The 17422-nt window shown below is 38.3% G+C and overlaps 1 protein-coding gene across 2 annotated transcripts in view; it reads right to left on the bottom strand.

The window, feature by feature from the left end:
- Positions 1–17422, bottom strand: part of Oseg4 (intraflagellar transport protein Oseg4) — a 600898-nt gene that overhangs the window by 374022 nt on the left and 209454 nt on the right. For both annotated transcript variants that reach the window (XM_071662283.1, XM_071662291.1), the window contains exon 5: positions 15758–15918. In XM_071662283.1, the coding sequence (XP_071518384.1) occupies positions 15758–15918 (161 nt within the window). The remainder of the gene's footprint in view (positions 1–15757; positions 15919–17422) is intronic.

Genomic DNA, 17422 nt, shown 5'->3' with positions numbered 1-17422 from the left:
TAAATTCTCTTACCTATTCCTGTCTTTATACCCTCCCATATCTATAACACAGGCTAGTGAATTTTCTTCTTTCACACTGTAAGGTTTTGCAAAATCTATACTTTACTTTGTTTCCTTTCAAACACTATCACTTTACTTTTAATTGCATTTACTTTCAATTGCCTATGCTTATACACATCATAAAAGATACTTATAACCCTATACAACTCCTCTTCATTTTCAGAAAAATAATACGTTATCATCTGCAAGTAAGCTTGTCACTAGTAACCATATCTCACCAATACACTCCATCTCTACACCCCCTTTCTCTAGTTTTGCTTTCACCTCTCTAAGCACTCCTTCCATATATGTTACAAAGTCACAGTTACATCACACAGGAATGTTTCACATTCACATACATATGTATTACAAAGTCACTGTTACATCACACAGGCCTGTTTCTCATTCGCATACATATGCGTTACAAACATAACCCTTTTGCTCTTGTCTTCCATCCTTTCTCTTCCATGTATCATCTTGTGCTGAAAAGGCCTGTTTCACATACATACTAAAACTTTTGCTCAACTCTCCATCCACTCTTACATGTATTTTCTACTCTATAGAAGGCTTTCAGAAGGCTTTCAGCCTTGAAGAATGTTTGGAAGTAGAGAACATTATCTCGGAAAGCAAAAATAGGTATGTTTGAAGGAATAGTGGTTCCAACAATGTTGTATGGCTGTGAGGCATGGGCTATGGATAGAGTTGTGCGCAGGAGGGTGGATGTGCTGGAAATGAGATGTTTGAGGACAAAATGTGGTGTGAGGTGGTTTGATCGAATAAGTAATGTAAGGGTAAGAGAGATGTGTGGTAATAAAAAGAGTGTGGTTGAGAGAGCAGAAGAGGGTGTTTTGAAATGGTTTGGTCACATGGAGAGAATGAGTGAGGAAAGATTGACCAAGAGGATATATGTGTCAGAGGTGGAGGGAATGAGGAGAAGTGGGAGACCAAATTGGAGGTGGAAAGATGGAGTGAAAAAGATTTTGAAAGATCGGGGCCTGAACATGCAGGAGGGTGAAAGGCATACAAGGAATAGAGTGAATTGGAACGATGTGGTATACTGGGGTCAACGTGCTGTCAATGGATTGAACCAGGGCATGTGAAGCGTCTGGGGTAAACCATGGAAAGTTCTGTAGGGCCTGGATGTGGAAAGGGAGCTGTGGTTTCGGTGCTTTATCACATGACAGCTAGAAACTGAGTGTGAACAAATGGGGCCTTTGTTGTCTTTTCCTAGCGCTACCTCACACACATGAGGGGGGAGGGGGTTGTTATTCCATGTGTGGCGAGGTGGCAATGGGAATAAATAAAGGCAGACATGTACATGTGTATATACATATATGTCTGAGTGTGTATATATATATATGTGTACATTGAGATGTATAGGTATGTATATTTGCGTGTGTGGACATGTATGTATATACATGTGTATGTGGGTGGGTTGGGCCATTCTTTCGTCTGTTTCCTTGCACTACCTCACTAACACGGGACAGTGACAAAGCAAAATAATATATAATAATAGAAGGCTTTCACACTCATCTTTTTTCTAAAATCTTCATCTAATCTTTGTTTTCCTCTATCAGCTTCTTAACATTCTGCTTATACATCTATTCTCCCATTTTCCCTTGCTGAACTTCCACTGGTACATTCCTCTCAAGCAATCTACCATATACCTATGTTTTCTTCCACAGCATTTTTAATCTCATCCATGCTCCATGAATTTCCCTCTCTATTTCTATATATCACAACCTTGTATCAAACTATTAATTCTACAACCTTTAACAACCTTCTCTAAACATTTTAAACAACTCATTCACACATGACTGAATCCCTACATTTACTGCACTTCCATCTAAACTTTCAGTCACCCTTCTTTCATATTCCTCCTTGAATTCTTTTTGATTCATCTTCTCACTTGCAAACACCCTTTTACCTCTCCATTCTTCCTTACACCATACCTTCATTTCTCCCTGGTCAGAGTCTCAAAAGAATTTTCTCACAACTCTACAATCTAACACAGCTTCTCTCAACCTTTCATTCACTACCATATAGTCAATCAAACCCTTTTGCTCTTGTCTTCCATCCTTTCTCTTCCATGTATCATCTTGTGCTGAAAAGAGGTGTTTGCAAGGTATTAACCTCTCTCAGTAGACATCCACAAGATAATTTCCAGTCTCACTTAAATCAGACACTCCCCATGTACCAACTACAGTATATCACTAATTTCATCACATCCTACCTTCACATTCATTTCACCCATTACAGCCATATTTCTTTCCATCTCAGAATCATTCATACAGTCATTCAAATTTCTCCAAAAGTGCCATATTTCATCCTTACCTCATAATCTTCATATTCACTGGGGCATATACACACACCATGCATACTTCACATTTCCAATATTTCCTTTCACCCACACTGTTTTTGATCCATTCCATCCATGTTCTGTAACACCCTCCCATACTCTTGGCGATAGCATGATTGTACAACCTTTTTTCCCCTCTTCCCTATTCATTTTCATTAACTTTTGTCCATATCATTCCTCCTTCCACATCTTCCCATAACTTGCACTCATTCCCATTTTCACTACATACAGCCTGCCTAAAGATATGGGTTTCTACAGTCCCCAGCACATCCAAACGATAACATTTAAATTTCTCCATAAGTTCCCTCCTTATACTCTCATCAGTCATCCCATTTACATTCAGCACCATCACCCTAGGTCGCTTATCCCTTTTACTTCTTGGCATAACTAGTAGACTCCAGTACCACTTCTTAGCTGTTTTGTGCCTCATTCCTGACTGACCAGTGGCAGAAAGCAATTCAAGCTCAATGTTTTCCAGAGGCAGCAGGGTCTCCAAATTCTCTGAAAACTATAACTCTAAGGCACCTCAAGTGTTTGCCTGTATCTAAAAAAAACTACTACTACTATTGCCCTGATGGTGTAGCAATGAGGTTACCACATGAAGGTGGGGTGAGACCTGGATACTCCACAAAACTAGAGTATTCGCTATAGGTAATGAATTCACAACTTAAACTATTTCCAATTCTGAGCCCATACTGCAGTAGCAACATCTCCTAACCTTAGTGGTTATGATACTGCCACCATGCAAATCAAACTTTTAAGATTTTTGTTTAGGTTGGATTTGACTTAGCTTGAGGTTTTGTAAGCAAATAAAACCATGATTTTTTACCAACTGAGCAGCTAATCAAGCCTACCTATATCTATCATATGTTAGGTAAAGTTTGTGAAGTGTGGATATTTGTTAATCTACACATCTGGCTCTAGTTTCTTGCTGGTGGCAGATATGATGGCCACAATCATTGGTTTATGCCAACACTTGTGGTCTAACAATGATGATATCTCATACAGTAAATGTATCTGGTTTTCACTGTCCATACCAGCAGACCATCCCTAGATCAAAGTACTTTTCCTTTACTGATTTCACACTATATCAAAAATGTATCATTAAAATGAAACATTAACTAGGTTATACCATGATATGTTTGCAACACCGACTAAGTCACATTACAATATGTATGAAGATCACACTATAAAATGTTACATGTTAAGTATGAGACATTATTCAGTTACTTTAATTACAGCCACTCACTCATCTTCCAAAGTATCTGAAAATAATCACATTTACCAGGTTCATTAAAGGTTAAGTCATATAATCATTAACCTAGAGTATGTGACAGACAAATAATATATTCCACAGAAGTGGAGCTCATACCAACTCATTTTTATACATATCTTTATAACTGTGCACAGTTTTCAATCTATATTACCAACCTCCTTCTACATGTAGTCCTAATCAATACCTGTAACATTACAGAGGTAATTTCATGTCAAGCAAAATAAAACTGTTAGGAGCATAACTTGATAAAACTTTCCCTCATGACTATTCACCAACAACAGCAAAGCCTAACACCGCAGAATGTGCACAACTGAAGAAACTAGATCACAGATGGTCTGTCTAGATCAAATACTAATATGAAGTCCTAGTGTGTCATGGCCATGAAGTCACATAAAATGGCACCAAATACAAGACAGACAAATCCCAAGGGTAGCTTGGAGGCTATACTTCAGAGGGATACTAAAACACAACTTTTACATTTCTAAACCAATTTGATGATGTGGACAATAAACAGTCCTTTGAAAGATGAAAAGAAAAAACAGAGGTCACAGCAGCACATCAAGTGAGAAACCTCTTACAAAAGTTGTAAAAAAGTACCATTATAATATCAGGGTAATGGATGGATAGAATATACTATATGATAAAACTGTTAAAAAAGTTGCATGATGTAAAGAAAGTTCAAGATATATGGACTTACAAGTATACAGCAATGTCCCTGTACAGCACAAATATATAATCACTCAGTTAACAGTGTTTCAAGTAACCTTGATAAGACAACAATACTTCCTTGATTTCAAATTTTGTTTTAATAATAGGCACACTCTCTTTAACCCTTTCAGCCCTACACACGTTTGTGGTACACTTGGAGTCAAAATCCTACACACAGAGAAGATGCAAGTTGATGTTTACAACTGTATTCTAAATCCCACTCAATTTATTGAAGTAGTCTGTCGAGATGAGATCAAGTTAAAAAAGAAGGAGCCGAACTCAAGTCATCAGCGTATGAGTGCATTTGGTTATTTGTGGAAGAAAGGAAATCAATACTAAAAAGGAGATAAAGTGTACGGGATAGGACAGAAGTTGATGGAGAAAGGGGGAGATTCTGATTCATCAACAATCATGGAGAGAGAATGTGCAGAGAGGAAGGTAAATATGAGTGAGCAAAGTGAGGGAGGTAAGCCAAAAGACAGGAGCTTAGAAATGAGATCCCAAACACCCTATCAAAATCTCTGAAAATGTCAAGAGCAACTACATAGGATCCCCCAAAATCTTTCAGGGATGATAACCAGGTATTAGTCAGAGGGGAAAGAATATCACCAGTGAATCATGCCTTACATAGACCATCTACCAAAGGTCTGGGAAGATGCTGTTCAATCTCCTAAACTGAGAACTCTCTCTTCCTTATGTATGTGACCCTTGTGAAGAGAGATTCAACATACTCAAAGGCAAACACACCTCTAATTGAATTAAGGGTGATGACCTCTCCTATTCTTTTAATGAGAGATTTAATGTCTTCAAGGCTCCCAAAAACAGGAGTTAGCCAGAAAAAAATCCAGGGGAAAAGGGCAGTCTGAGAGGTCATTAAAAAAGGCCTTGTGTCTTCTAGGTGAACTTAGCTGGAAGGCAGGAAATAATGGAGAAATGCACGTACAGACCATGAAAATACTGAGTATCAGCTGATGCTTTTTTTACATGCAGACTGGCAGTGGTTAGGGAACAAATCAGAACATATTTTTGCCTTGGGTTAAATCATGAAGCTGAAAGCATTTTGCCATGACATCACTATAAAATGCAAAATGAGTCAAATATTACTTTAAAATAGGGTCATGCAAAGCTTAAAGATTCAATTTGAATCTGAATCTAAAATGAGGATTTCATTTGGTATCTCAGGCTTTGATTCAGTATTTCTGCATCTACATTACTTTAGGCAAACAACTTCACAGTATCTAACCATATGAAGTGATAGTCACAAAAACTTATCATCTTAAGTTTTTGCCAAGTTTTTAATGGAAAAAGTCAAAGCATATCTGCTTGGAGAGCAATCAAAAAACTTACAAAGACATCACTTGTGTAACAATAACAAGTATACCCTATATCCAACATACACTGTAATCTATACATGCACAGTCAATTTGATTCAAGATTTGATTTGATTTGAATATCTACAGATGATTTGAGTTGTGATCTTTGGAAAAAAAAAGTGATTCATATGTTCCTAATTCAAAGATCCCAAATCAAAACATTATTAAAGGAAAATGATATACTTAAAAATATGATGGAATTTCTTTTTCACACCTGCCACAAATGTGAGATGTTACATGTTGTCCAAGTTTGTACCGTAATTCCCAAATGCCACATATTGTTTTTCAAGCTATTACGGTATGGGGGCTCCCAAGAAAAAAGTTTTGAATGACAAGAGCAAACCTTCTCTATATTACTCTGCACAAGCAGAATTGCTTTATTTAGAAATGAAGATTGAGAGCATAGTAAAATGAAGAAAAAAAAGCATCAACCTAAGCATCATTCGTTAAATTGAAACAGAGGAGAGAGGGAGGCCAGGCATTTCCATGGATAGTTGTCAGTTTCACACTGATGGTATGACAGTTCTCCAGCAGCAGGGACAACAGCAAACAGTGGTTTGCACAAAGTGATCTTGCCATTCCTTAATGTGACATGAAGAATAAACCAAAAGATATTACTGGAATAACCCCCTTGTATTATCCTAAAGGAAGCAAAGTTTTCTCATTATCTAGCTTACTGGATAAATCCTTTTGAATTGAAAGACTCTTTTCTTCCTCCAGATTCTAAAGTGTATATGTAATTCTTTTATTCCTTGGACTCTAATGAGTAAGGTTCACAGTTTCAAGCAAACAAGTCTGCTTCAGTTGCTGTCTTGACTATTCACATTCAAGACATTCTGACCTTTACATTTACCTTCTAGTCCCAGAAGCCCTATCTATGAATCCTACAGCATTCACAGCATTCTACCAAGCAGGATCACAGGTCAATAAGTAAGGTAATGTTGTGTGTATCTATTTGTGAAGTAAGTGTAGGGCAATTTAGAAGTATGTATTCTGTGTCTCCATTGCAGAAGTTGCATCTTAAGCATGATAGGGATCTTGTAAAATGATTCACTAAAAGGATGTAAAGCTGTAGAGATGAGTGGTCTACAGAGTGCAGATGAGAAGGTGTAACTCATATGTGTCTAGTAAGTGTGGTTTCAGATCGGCATATGTCTGGTTTAATGACTCTTAAGACTAACCTGGGAAGGCTTGTTGGGTCATTTCATTCTGTGTATGTTTTATTAGTGTTTCTGCTGGGGGTGGGGAAGATCTGTGAGAAAAGATTGCTGTGTGATGTAGGGATAAACTTTTCATTTCTACTGGTTAGTTATGGATTGGCTTAAATGGTAAGGTATTGAGTTCTGCTGCAAAAAAAATTGAGAGCTTAGCATAATAGATGGGAGTGTATTAAGAGGATCTCTGTTTAGGTGTTCTTCAAGTGTATGTGGTTGCTAAGCAGCTAGTCATTGTTTTGAATGCTCTGTTTTGTGTAGTTTGCAGACTTATTATATTTGCTTTTGACAATGTGGATGACCAGGAAGGTGATGCAAACCTTATTGTGAAGCAGATGAATTGTTTGTAGAGGATACTAGGAATTCTTTTTCTTGTCCAAATCTGGCACTGGTGTTCTGAGGAAATTTAGGATGTTCGATGCTTTTTTGTAGTAGTCTGAAGTGCAGAGGGTGGATGTCACAAGTGTATCATAAGTTACCCAATAAATGCTTGGAGTTTTGTTGAGTAGGTGCAATTAGACATCCAAGATAAGGGGAGGGCGTAGGTTGGATTTGTACCTGTCTAGGGTTAAATGGTGACTGAAGATTATGTGAAGATGTAGACATTCTCATCTAGACAATACATCCTTCCTACTAAGTGATATGGTGTTGTATGTTTGTTGTTGCTTGCATAAAGGTAGGGTGTTGTAATAAACCCAGCAATTGGATCTAAAGCCATGTTGTATTAGCAAGAGTGGAATATTTTGCTTGATACTGTTGTGGATCAGTTTCTTAGAGTTAGAAGTGATATCAGGTGTCAAGGGAAGGGGAAGTTAGGTATTTGGAGGGTTCTAAGATTGTACATATGTTGTCATGTTTCCAAATGTTAATGATTTTGTTGTGTGGCCAGGAGTGGCTGAATATATCTGTAAGTGCTTGGATTGTAATCAGATCAAAGTTTTTCATGTGAAAGTCTAATATGATACAAAAAAAAAAAAGACAAAGGAATTCTAAAAGCAACAGACCAATGGATCCTTTTGAGCAAGAGATCTGAAAATCATATATCAGTGTGGTAAAAGTAGAAAGATATAGATATTTCAAAGAGAAAAATACTGTAAAATGTTCATGTAATTAATTTAGATAATTTAGATAATTTCAATCATGGATCTGAAATGAAATATCTATGAAGTCATAAGCACATCTATGGTACCACTTTCATCCACTCTAATTAGTAAATCATTCCATATATGAACAGTCATTTGAGGTAAAGTGCTTGTCTATGAGTCTGTAACCATTACTATGAGTGAAATCAGATGAATCTATTATTATGAAGCTGCTAGATTTAGATTATTGAAGCCTTTCAGAATTTTGAATGCCTATAATCTGTATTAGATCACTTCTTTTCCTTCCCCTTTCTCAGCTTAATAGCTTAATAGCTTAATAGCTCTCACAGGATATATTTCTTGGTCAAAGAATCACCTTGCTAGACCACCTCTGTACTCTCTCCATTCTATTGATGTTTTCTTCAAATAAGGTGACCAAAACTGAACACAATTTCTCTGGACTTAAGTTTGATGGACCTATAAATGCAAGAATTTTGTATACTTTTTTAACTGCTTCTGCACACAGCTTACTTAGCTTTAGTTTACCAGAAATTATTACACCCAAGTCTTTTTCCTCATATATCTTTAAGAAGTTCATTAGAATTCACACTGTAGCTTGTCTTTTTGTTTTTACTACAAATATATAAATTTTTACACTCCTTGGTATCAAAATTCATTCAGCACCAATAAGCTCATTCCCTTAGTTTGTATATGTTCATTTGAAGCAACAGATATTCAGTTTCTGTTGTATATCTATTTCCCAACTTAGAATCACCTACAAATTTCGATAGCTTATGATGTGGCCCATTATCAATATCATTAATGATTATTTATCCATTTCATTATACTTTGTCACTGTCTCCTGCTTCAGCGAGGAGAGCAAGGAAACAGATGAAAGAATGGCCCAACCCACCCACATACACATATACATACCTATACATTTCGAGGTATACATATATATACATACACAGACATACACATATATACATAATTCATACTCACTGCCTTTACTCATTCCTGTCATCACCCCGCCACACATGAAATATTATCCTCCTCCCCCGTACGCACACGAGGTAGCACTAGGAAAAGACAACAAAGGCCACATTCGTTCACACTCAGTCTCTAGCTGTCATGTATAATGCACCAAAACCACAACTACCTTTCCACATCGAGACCCCACAAAACTTTCCATGGTTTACCCCAGATGCTTCACATGCCTTGTTTCAATCCACTGACAGCATGTCGACCCCAGTGTACCATATCGTTCCAATTCACTCTATTCCTTGCACGTCTTTCACCCTCCTGCATGTTCAGGCCCCGATCACTCAAAATCTTTTTCACTCCATCCTTCCACCTCAAATTTGGTCTCCCACTTCTCCTTATTCCCTCCACCTCTCACCCATATATCCTCTTTGTCAATCTTTCCTCACTCATTCTCTCCATGTGACCAAACCATTTCAATACACCCTCTTCTACTTTCTCAACTACACACCTATTATTACAACACATCTCTCTTATCCTTTCATTACTTATTCGATAAAACCACCTCACACCACATACCATCCTCAAACATCTCATTTTCAACACATCCACCCTCCTCCGTGCCTTGCAACCATATAACATTGTTGAAACCTCTATTCCTTCAGACATACCCATTTTTGCTTTCCGAGATAATGTTCTCGCCTTCCTCACATTCTTCAACGCTCCCAGAACCTTCACCCCTTCCCCCACCCTGTGACTCACTTCTGCTTCCATGGTTCCATCTGCTGCCAGATCTACTCCCAGATATCTAACACATTTCACTTCCTCCAGTTTTTCTCCATTCAAACTTACCTCCCAATTGACTTGTCCCTCAACCCTACTGTACCTAATAACCTTGCTCTTATTCACATTTACTTTCAGCTTTCTTCTTTCACACACTTTACCAAACTCAGTCACCAGCTTCTGCAGTTTCTCACACGAATCAGCCACCAGCGCTATATCATCAGCAAACAACAACTGACTCACTTCCAAAGACCTCTCATTCACAACAGACTGCATACTTGCCCCTCTCTCCAAATTCTTGCATTTACCTCCCTAACAACCACATCCATAAATAAATTAAACAACCATGGAGACATCATACACCCCTGCCGCAAACTGACATTCACTGGGAACCAATCACTTTCCTCTCTTCCTACTCGTAAACATGCCTTACATCCTCAATAAAAACTTTTCACTGCTTCTAGCAACTAGTCTCCCACACCACATACTCTTAATACCTTCCACAGAGCATCTCTATCAAATTTATCAAAAGCCTTCTCCAGATCCATAAATGCTACATACAAATCTCTTTGTTTTTCTAAGTATTTCTCACATACATTCCTCAAAGCAAACACCTGATCCACACATCCTCTACCACTTCTGAAACCACACTGCTCTTCCCTAATGTGATGCTCTGTACATGCCTTGACCCTCTCAATCAATACCCTCCCATATAATTTCCCAGGAATACTCAAAAAACTTATACCTCTGTAACCTTTATCCCCTTTGCCTTTGTGCAATGGCACTATGCATGCATTCTGCCAATCCTCAGGCACTTCACCATGACCCATACATACATTGAATATCCTCACCAACCAGTCAACAACACAGTCACCCCTTTATTAATAAATTCCACTGCAATACCATCCAAACCCGCTGCCTTGCCAGTTTTCATCTTCCGCAAAGCTTTCACTACCTCTTCTCTGTTTATCAAACCATTCTCCCTGATCCTCTCACTTCGCACACCATTAATGTATATAAGATAAAAAATTGGCCCCTAAGACTGATTCTTATGGCACACCACTTGTGTCTAACCATTTGTAAGCGCGACCATTAATCACTGCTTTTTGTTTAAGGTCTGTTAACCAATTTCCAAACTACAATGTACATCCCATCCTATACCATGTGATATATATTTTTCAGTAACCTCTGATAAGGAACTGTATCAAATACTTTTTGAAAATTTAATTAGATGATACAGACTGCTTTACTTTCATCATACACATTGATTATATCATTAAAGAAATCAAGTATATTCGTAAGACATGAGTGACTTCGTTGGAAACCATGCTGAGAATCCTTTATCAAGAAGTGATCCTCTTGGTGGTTTACAGTCTTACCTCAAGTGCTGGTTTCCATAAGTTTACCAACTACAGATGTTAAGCTAAATGGACTGGGCAGTGATTTGTTACCTTTTTTAAGATGGTTATTACATTCACAAGCTTCAATTCCTCTGAAGCTTTCCCTGTCACTAGTGACATTGAAAAAAGCAGTCCAGGTTCTAACTATCTCAGTTTTAGCCTCTTTCACTGCCCTCAGATAAAACTTATTCAAACCTGCCATTGTATTCATTTTCATTTCATTTAGTACTGAAACTATATCTTCAACTTTTATATGATATGCCACAAAAAGTTTTCCTTTCTTAACAATGGTACTAGATTTAGGATATGAGTCGTATTTTCATTTGTATCTATATATGCAAAAAATAATAAAAAATCTTTGTCATGATCTTCAATATCTTTAATCAGGTCATTATTTTCCATTACAGATGAACCAACTTACTTGATAATGACTATCTTACTTCTAGCACATTCATAAAACTCTTTAGGGTTAGTTTTACTACTTTTAACAATAAATTCACATTTACTTTGATGTATAAGTTTCTTAATTTCTCTACACATATTAAAAAATTTGCTCTATCATGCTGGTTAATGGTCTCTTTGACTGATGTCATGAGTTTTTCTAGGTTTGAATTATGCTACATATACCAGTGAGAGTGAAAGGTGGATTAGCAGTTGTTCAGGATTGATTTTGTTTAGTTTTTTGTGACTTTCCTGTCTATATGTGGAGTTGGTTCAGGAATTATTTTCAATGAGTGTTTCATGAGTATATCTGCATTCCTTGGTAGAAGGGATGTCATTGGATAGTGTCAAAAGTGCTTCGTATGTGAGGGCTGGATTGGTGCGTATCTTCTTTAATATATGTTAGAGTTGCCTGGTGTGGGCTTTGTCATTCATGAGGTTGAGAAAGGAGTGCAAATCTGCTGTCTGCTTTTTGCTGGCTCGACTGGTGTTTCTGATGTACTGTGAGATGGCATGATCTAACGATGGAAAATCACCTATAATACAATTTTGGAGCTTATAATCCTAATACTGTGTGAATCTTGGCCAGTCTCCTTACCTATAGTCTGCATTATTCTCTGGAGGGGTGGGGGTGGGGGATTAGATTTACAGTTATCAAAATGGGTAAATGGTCAGAGAAGAGCTCATGAAGTATGCTCCCATTGGTCCTTGTGTGCAATCCTGGTGTGCTAAAGTTGGCTGCTGCAGATGGTGGACTGTGAGTCTAGCTGGTTGGTTGCATGTGTAAATTGAGTATGTTGAAAGGATGCAATTGGCTTATGAGTAAAAGCACCCTTCAGTTTACATATATTTGATTTGCAGCATTTTAGGATAATGCACACTGTCTATTTACACCTTGTTTAAAGTTAAAGAGGCCTAAGTTTGGAATAACATGGTCATCATTGGGCTGGCAGCAAGGTGGTGTGGTGTTGCCAAGGCCACATGAAAAATGGATGTGCACATTGTGTGGATAAAATCTCCAGTCACAGAGTGTTACAGTATTTTGTAGTGCTGTATACTTTATACTGCATATGTTTTGCCCCTGGTTGTGCCATCAAAGCATCTCTTGAGTTATTGAGGTACCAGTGGTGCTAAAAAGTGAAAGATGTGCTCAAACTTAGGAAAGAAGTGAACAAACAGCTGATATTAAGTGAGCCCTTGGACTTAGTGAATCTACTTTACGGACTATCTATGATAGTGCAGGGAAAATCAAGGAAACAGCCAAGAGTGAAAAATTAATCAGTGCATATAAGACCTCATATTGCTGAAGTTAGATTATGAAGATGATGGAATGAATATTGAGTGACTTAATCGAACATCAAACTCATGAAAATTTTCCCATAAGCAAGTTTGTAATAAAAGCAAAGGTTTGAAGTGCATATAATGAATCACCAGAGGAAAGAGCAGTGAACACATTTCAAGCAAATCCTGGTAGGTTCGTGAATTTTAGGAAACACCACAATAACCACAACATCATGATGACTGGTAAGAATACTTTTGCTGATGTCATTGGCACCAAAGATTTCCCAGGAACCCAAGGCAACCACTGAGGAAGGTGCTTATTCTCCTAGGAAGATTTTTTATGTGGATAAGACCAGATTATTATGGAGGAGAATGCCTTCAAGAATGTACATTTCCCATGAAGAGAAAACTGCTCCTGAATTCTAAGTTACCATGGATTGCCTCACATTAATGGCCTACCATTCAGAACATCCTCTGGCTCTTAAGGGATATATGAAAAAATTTCTACTTGTCTGTTATTATTCTAATTTGAAGGTGGCAGATAACAAGCAAAGTTTTCTGTAATTATTTTGGAGCAGAGCTCCATATAGAGCTGAAGGAATACTGTGTGAAGGTGAATACGTATATAAAGATTCTCCTTATTAGTCATTAATGGCCCTGGCAATCCACCTTAGTTGAGAGCATCAAAGTAGTCTTCTTCCACCTAACACTACATCTCCAATCCAGCTCTTGAAGCAGAGGGATGATATCTACTTTCAAGACCTACTATTTACAAAGAACATTTGCAAAGTTCATGAAGGCTACAGAGAATGACTAGGTAACTGCGAAGGAAGTAAGAAAGTCCTTCACCATCAGGGATGCCATTATGAACAACGGTGAGCTTTGGAGGGAAATCACCAGGATTTGTGTGACTGGAGTGTGGCAGAAGCCCTTAGTTTGTTCATGAATTCTGGGATCTTAATGTCAACATCAAAGTATCAAGAATTCATACAGGCACAGTAGAAAAGGAGAAAAAAGTCAGCAATGATCAGGCTGAGGATGATGATGTTGAAGAGTTGCTTGAATCACACAGGGAAGAGCTCTTAAATGAAGAACTTCCTCAGTTAAAGAAGGAATGCTAGGAGAAGGAGGTGGCAGAATGAGGGTAACTTCCGCAAGTGCATTCTCTCACCAGCAAGGCATTAGCTGAAGCATTTCACCACACTGACCTTGCTCTCACTATAATTGCAAAGATGACCCAAAAACAGAGCGGAGTTCAAAGGTGGCCTGAAATGTCCTAACTGGCTTTAGGTGCTATAAAGAAATCCAACTTGAGAATACTATGAAGGCTAATCAGATAACATTAGATTTCTCTATGAAGAAAAAGGACACATGTAAGGAAGACCAGCCATCAACAGCTAGTGATGTAATAGCTGAACTTACTCAAACAACATCACCACCTTTCCACAACTACAACATCTGACCCAGATGACCCCTTTTCCCAGTAACTTCTCCACTCACCCCCTCCCTCTCTGTCAGCACCAGCAAACAATTAAGGAACAGCAGCAAGCAAAAGTGTTGGAATTAAGTTTGTTATTTCCTATTTGTTATAAACAGTAAGTACATATATTAGAGTATCTTACATTTTTTGGTGCAAGTATACAGAAGTTTTGTTCTGGTATGATATTCAGTACCATCTTATTAATAAGGAAACCCCCTAATCACCAATACTTACATCATTTGATTCACACATTTTCTATTCATGCAACCATTTTCAAGAAGGTAACTACTGTGTAAAATGAGAGGTCCCTGCAGTTCACTTTGGCGATACCGGATGCCTGTTGAGCCAAGAAGGACAGTGGGCAATGAAAACTATACATAAATAGATGTTGGGCATGATGGTCAGGTTCTGCAGTATGGAAGTGTATCTGGGAGTGCAGGTGGAAAGAGAAGGTATATAGGTGTTAATCATGTTATAGCAAAAGTTGTGTGGTTCTATTTTCATGGATTATATTTCATGAGTGTTGTCGTCACTATGTGTAATCTGTTCTGTGCTGACATAACAGTGTCAGCAAGGGGGAAGTTGTGGTGTACATGTGTAATTGGTCCTCCTCCTTGTTCATGTTACATGTTTTGCCTTAGGATCATGTAATTATAGAAAGGAAAAAGAACTGATCTACGTTTACATCCCACAAGGGTTTGCACCTCCTTGATCCTGTGAAGAACCTAGCCTTATGTATATCATTCCTGGCCATTGCATTGGACCATGGGTCAAACCCATACTTCTTTTCACAAGCACATGTTTTTTCTCCAATGGAGAATGATATCCTGACCATCTCCAGCTATTAATGCAAGCCTATAACATTAATCTCAACTAAGGGCTATCAGAATACATTTGCTCACAATGCCATACCCTACTACCAAAAAGCACTACTTTATCAGATGCTACACCAGCCTCCAGGTGTAGTCTCACCTTCACTGCATATCAGTGCCTTCCATAAGAAACTATCTAGAACAATGGGTATGCAACAACCAATCATAAACATTCACTACATCCACTTCCATACTATCACACTCCAAACATAAACAACACAAAATAAACAACCCCTTCCTTCATCAGCTAACCCCTCCACTTCAAAGAAGTCCATTCACACACTAAGCACTGTACAGTTCAACAGCAATGTCATCAAAAACAAAGTGCAAAGAAGTACTTAATCTCCTTCAAGAATATAGAATACACATATCCCTCATCCAAGGAACTGCTTCTGAAAATGTCATGAGCAAGATGATACATATGATATACTTAACAAAATGGTTGTCAAACATTTATAAAATACTTACAACAAAGCCTCCAGTATTGTCATATACATGCACTTCCCCATTATGGAGTGAAAAGAGTAGGAGACAAGAATCAGGTGACCATTCAACACCCATAAGATGCTGGCCTTTCAGTTCTTTGCCCCATATGCGGTTCCCATCAACACTCCCAACAATCACCGCACCTGGAAAATAATGAAATACATGAGTGTAGTATGAAGCAAAAAAATGTAGGTGCTATGTATAGTTTAACATAGACAAAATACACAAAGGTAATCAAAATCTAGCCTTAATGATTTCTAACAGCCCTTTTAATATAGTACAGGTTGTACCTCTCTAATCCAGTGCCACATGGTCTGGCAACTCCCATGGTCTGGCACATTTTCAGTCTACTGCCATTAGTTATCAGTTTGTGGATCTGCCACCAGGGTGGTGCTGTTAGCAGCACTAAGGTGCCAAAATCTGTTTACACTGAAAGCACCTCCCAGGGCATTCACCACATACTTTACTGGGGACTACAACTGTTGGGGGGTCACTCTCTCTCAGTTACGTCAGTTCTCGTAGATCAGCCCCCTGGGCACGATGGTATAACCCTTGAGTACAATGGCCTGGCCTTTTCCCTGACCTTAGAAGGTCAGATGGTTAAAAGCTAATTAACAGTCCTGTTGATTTCTTATATTTAGCTGTATCTTAGCCCCTCAGGATGTCATCCAAGAGACCAAAGGGTGCAGAAGATGGTGCTACAGCATATGAGTGTAAGCATAAATCACTATATGCACTTGAAAAGGTGGAGTCACTGAAAAAATTAGATAAAAGAACTTCTGTAAAGTCTTAGTGTGAGTACTATAAGATCAAATCATCAACTATGTATGACTTCGGGGTCAATTTCTGTTTTCTGGCATTTTTTGCAGTCCAGCAATTGCCAGGTCCCAAGGTTACCGGATTAAAGAGGTACAACCGTCCCCTCATACAAAGTTTTCACAATAGCCTAAGTAGAGTTCTCACTCCCAGCTGGACTGAGCACTCTCAGGGAAATAATGCAAATGAGTGGGAGATGTATAAAAGAAAGAGGCAGGAGGTCAATAGAAAGGTGCAAGAGGTGAAAAAGAGGGCAAATGAGAGTTGGGGTGAGAGAGTATCATCAAATTTTAGGGAGAATAAAAAGATGTTTTGGAAGGAGGTAAATAAAGTGCATAAGACAAGGGAACAAATGGGAACTTCAGTGAAGGGGGCAAGTGGGGAGGTGATAACAAGTAGTGGTGATGTGAGGAGATGGAGCAAGTATTTTGAAGGTTTGTTGAATGTGTTTGATGATAGAGTGGCAGATATAGGGTGTTTTAGTCGAGGTACTGTGCAGTGAGAGGGTTAGGGAAAATGATTTGGTAAACAGAGAAGAGATAGTGAAAGTTTGCGGATGATGAAAGCCAGCAAGGCAGCAGGTTTGGATGGTATTGCAGTGGAATTTGTTAAAAAAGGGGGTGACTGTATTGTTGACTGGTTGGTAAGGTTATTTAATGTATGTATGACTCATGGTGAGGTGCCTGAGGATTGGCAGAATGCTTGCATAGTGCCATTGTACAAAGGCAAAGGGGATAAAAGTGAGTGCTCAAATTACAGAGGTTTAAGTTTGTTGAGTATTCCTGGTAAATTATATGGGAGGGTATTGACTGGGAGGGTCAAGGCAAGTAC

The sequence above is a fragment of the Panulirus ornatus genome, chromosome 1, assembly GCF_036320965.1.
Source record: "Panulirus ornatus isolate Po-2019 chromosome 1, ASM3632096v1, whole genome shotgun sequence".
NCBI classification, from domain to species: Eukaryota; Metazoa; Arthropoda; class Malacostraca; order Decapoda; family Palinuridae; genus Panulirus; species Panulirus ornatus.
This window is presented reverse-complemented; position numbering and strand designations above follow the sequence as displayed.